Raw genomic sequence first — 4,002 nt, forward strand, 5'->3', positions numbered from 1 at the left:
TTGTTCCTGTTTCGGAATGCAAGATCAAATTATTGACCTGATGGAAATTAATTAATCTCCTCACAAACGTTTTCTGATAAATGTTTTTGAATGTATGCCTTAACATGAACCTTTTCAGTAGGTAAGGTTCTTCATTTTCGTTTTAAGTATAACATGACATTCCTTTGAAAGAGAATATGGAGGAGAAATATGTTCTCTTTTCCTGATATTCCAAGAAAGAAAGAGAGGAAGATTCTTTGCAAATTGGGATATTCCTTATTAGTTGCATTGCGTATACAAAGAACAACTTGAGAATCAAATTGGTGAGGGAAAAAGAAAATCACTAGAGCTTTCTGTGAGCATACTTATTACGCTTTCATGGTTAAAAAAAAAAAAACTATCTAAGAAGATATGCACTATGAATGAATGAAGGTACTTGAGAGAGAAACTAAGAAGGAGTTAGAGGACTGAGTTGAGGCAAGCCAAAGCTGTTGATTCCACATCTTCGTCGTCGACTTCATCTTCGGTTTCCCAGAGGAAACGTGCATAAGAGGCAAAAACAAAACTGCACCAGTTAAACAACCAAAACAAGATTAACCCCACAACAAATCAATTACAATGTCCCAAATAGCAAAAATTTTCGGAGAAATTACCAAAATTTCAGATTCTCAAAAAAGTTATGCAGAAGCTCAAAGTATCTTTTTTTAACAAACTACTATTGGAATGATATTAGTGCCTTTATCTACACTACGTTATGCTCGGATTGAATGCTTAAATTAGGTTTAATTAATGAAAAAGCAGGATCATCCCATTTTTCTTACCTATTATCAGGGGAAGTTTTAGTAGCTTCAAGATGGTAATGCTCAGCTCGGGAGGCATCCTTATGATTACTCCATATCAAATCAGCATACATTGATATCACATTTCCATCATTGGGATTTGCTAACATTGCTCTTCCACAATAATCTTCAGCTTTTATCAGGTCTCCAAGAACCTATTTATTAGCCAGAGAAAATCAACAAATTGCTGAGAATGAAACTAGGACTAACCACAAGCTTTTTTCTTTTTAAGCACAATTGTACAATAGTCAAACAATAGTTCAAACTTCACCCCTAATTAAGGTATTCACATTCCTGTAGCAACTTCAGTATAAAAACCAAAGGTTAAGAAAAACACCCTATTGATCCTGAACCAATTTGATCCCCTAACTTTAGCTTGTAATCCATGTGCTTCCAAATTTATACTGATTTAGTCCCTATTTCGAAAATGTTAGGGGGATTTAATGAAATTTGTTGATAAATAGTCAAACAATAGTTCAAACTTCACTCCTAAGGCATTTCACATTCTAGTATAACAACTTCAATATAAAAACCAATTGCACTTTCGAAATTTGTAATTGCGAACATTATCTGATTGATGAATCGTTTCATGTCAAAGTTCAAAGACTAATTTATTACAAATTGATAAGTTTCAAGAACAAAAATGGACCTATTCCAGCAGGTAAATTCCTTCCCTAAGAACAGTAATCGACGGGGAAGACAAATCTGATTTAAAAGATGGCTAACAAGATAATATCAATTTTATTGGGTATTCTTTTTAACACAAACAGATTCCTAAAATCCAGGCCTATTCTAAGCCAATATAGTTCTAAGAAGTAAAAGCAGATTAAAGATCTTTGAAATAGCATCAGTTCAGGCAATCAAGATCCATATAAAAACATCAAGAAAATGAATGTTGAGGGTCAGAACAAGATTTTACAAAAACTCCTATTTGAAACAATAAGATTTCCAGTAAAATGGATGATCATTTCTCATTTCATTCTCTAACCACAATTTCTTCATAAACCAAACATAGAATAACAAACAGAACCAAATGTAATGTAAAGAATATCAAGAAAATTAAAGAAGATGGGATTTCAATTTTCATATCATGTACCTCCTTCAAGAACTGAGCATAATTGCCTAGTATCAACGAACTCTTAGGGTTCGCCTCTATCATCCTCTGATAAAGCAAATCCGTCTTTGTCAACGCATTCGCGTTCTGACTATCCGAATCCCAAAAACTAAAACAATCATAAACGCCACCATCCGAAACATCGCCATTGCCATCGCCACAGCAATCGGAACTCTCCCCGACATTGTCGACACCACAGCCCAATCTCCCATCCAAAAACGCCATTCTCGGATTCCTCTTCCCCACCACTGAAAGGTAACCCAAATCGGACTCCGAGAGAGTTCGCATCACCTTGATCGCCGGACCCCCAATCATCGGTGGCGGCGGCAAAAGTTTCGAAGAAACAGAGAGTGTGAGGGGCCGTGATTTAGGAAATTGGTGGATGATTTCCGTCTCCGCCGAAGATTCTTTCAAATGGGGTTTCCATGGATTGAGAATTGGAGTTGATGCAGTTCTGAGAAGCATGATTAAAAGGAAGAAGAAAGGGTTTTAGGATTTTATTCAAAAACCCTCTTTCTCTCTCTTATTTTTCTCTCTGCAACAGACTGAGAATTTGTGAATGGTTTTGAATTTATAGGAAGATGAAGAAAGAGAGAAATTTGTTAAGCAATATATATATATATATATATTGAGAAAATTGGTAATTTGATTTTTGATGCAAGACGTAGGGATAATCAGATACCTGACAAAATTTAAAGTTTAGTTTGTAAAAACAGCAAATAATTTTTGAAATGGTCAAAATAGCAAACGAAATTAAATAATCGAAAATAATAAGTAGAAATGGTCAAAATTACCCTCAATTAACCCATATCAATAAGGCTTAAAAATAGGAAGTTAGATGGTTTGGAAATCATTTCAAAAACAACAAGTACGCTCTAATCAAATAAATTTCACGTTGCACATTTACAATTAATTATCATCATACTAAACAAGGAATGAATTAAAAGAAAATAAGAAAAAAATAAAATAAATATTTCAAATAAAAAATATAGGGTTTTTACAAATCTCACTTGGGTAGAGAAAACCGCAAGATAAATTTCTGACCATGCATTTGTTGTAGTCGTAGCCTCCTATTGCATTATGGTGTAGTAGTTCACGTTACCTTGGATTCATGTCACGTTGCCTTGCATTCGTTTGGCATAGCCATTTTTTTCGACAATTCTGTCAACGGCCGACTCCGATCTTACGAGCCTCACCTATATCTAAATACTTCCACAAAATCAACACTTGCACAACCTTTTTCAGAGGTAAAAAAACCTAAACCCTTGCACAATCTTCCTTTTCCTTCATACATTGTAATCTATCTTATACAATGTTTCACACATTTAAGGTAAGAAGTAACTCTTGAGCATAAATCTTTGAATATAATATATAGAGATCTTCAAATAATCCAATATTTACCTCATTCTTTTCTTAAATAAAACAATGAGTTTTAAAATAATATTTTATTTGTAATCTTTAGGCAAACCGAACAACACATATTTTCTCCTATTTTTTAGAATTTAAAAACATAAACACAATTTTACTTGTTTATCCACGTCACTTAAATAATAAGTTTAAAAATAATCAACCATTTAAATGCATTTGAAGAATGATAAAAGTTATGAAAAAAGAGAAAACTGAAGGAAGAATGAGAGTCCGTGAACAATTGAAGGCTGCTGGAATTAACGGGAGTAAAAAACAAGCAAACAAAGAACCAATAGTTCTTAAAATGGGGATGGGTTATGTTTCTAATCTCTAACTGGAATAATTCTGAAAATCAATAAATTGAAACTGAATGTACAATAAGGCAAAAAGGATACAATGGCTTAAAGAGCATTTGTCAAACGTGGAAGTACAAAAAGTAACTAAAAAAGAGACCAAGAGGCCTCTACAATAGATTGAATGTCATAATGAAAAAAACAAAAACACAGACCAAGGTACTATCGATTTATTTCAATAGTCTATGTTAACAATATGAGTTCATAATAATATAAATGAACGTGCAGAATGTGAGAAAGACAATAAGCAAAAAAAAGGAAGGATATAAATGACGTACTGGAAGAAGAGGAGGAAAAAGAACAATAAGAG

At 33.3% G+C, this 4,002-nt stretch overlaps 1 protein-coding gene across 1 annotated transcript; it reads right to left on the bottom strand.

The window, feature by feature from the left end:
- Positions 1–232: 232 nt before the first annotated feature.
- Positions 233–2,525, bottom strand: LOC120080170. The gene is made up of 3 exons (XM_039034743.1): positions 1,915–2,525; positions 801–973; positions 233–544 (listed from the first exon to the last, which is right to left on the bottom strand). The coding sequence occupies exons 1-3, from the start codon at positions 2,395–2,397 to the stop codon at positions 439–441; spliced, it is 762 nt and encodes a 253-aa protein (XP_038890671.1). The 5' UTR covers positions 2,398–2,525; the 3' UTR covers positions 233–438.
- Positions 2,526–4,002: the final 1,477 nt, after the last annotated feature.

This window comes from Benincasa hispida, chromosome 6, assembly GCF_009727055.1.
Source record: "Benincasa hispida cultivar B227 chromosome 6, ASM972705v1, whole genome shotgun sequence".
Classification (NCBI taxonomy): domain Eukaryota; kingdom Viridiplantae; phylum Streptophyta; class Magnoliopsida; order Cucurbitales; family Cucurbitaceae; genus Benincasa; species Benincasa hispida.

Coding starts and splice junctions, on each gene's coding strand:
- LOC120080170 (XM_039034743.1), bottom strand. CDS start 2,397: ATGCTTCTCAGAACTGCATCAACTCCAATTCTCAATCCATGGAAACCC. Junction 974..1,914: donor ATGCTCAGTTCTTGAAGGAG/GTACATGATATG, acceptor GCTAATAAATAG/GTTCTTGGAGACCTGATAAA. Junction 545..800: donor AAAACTTCCCCTGATAATAG/GTAAGAAAAATG, acceptor TAACTGGTGCAG/TTTTGTTTTTGCCTCTTATG.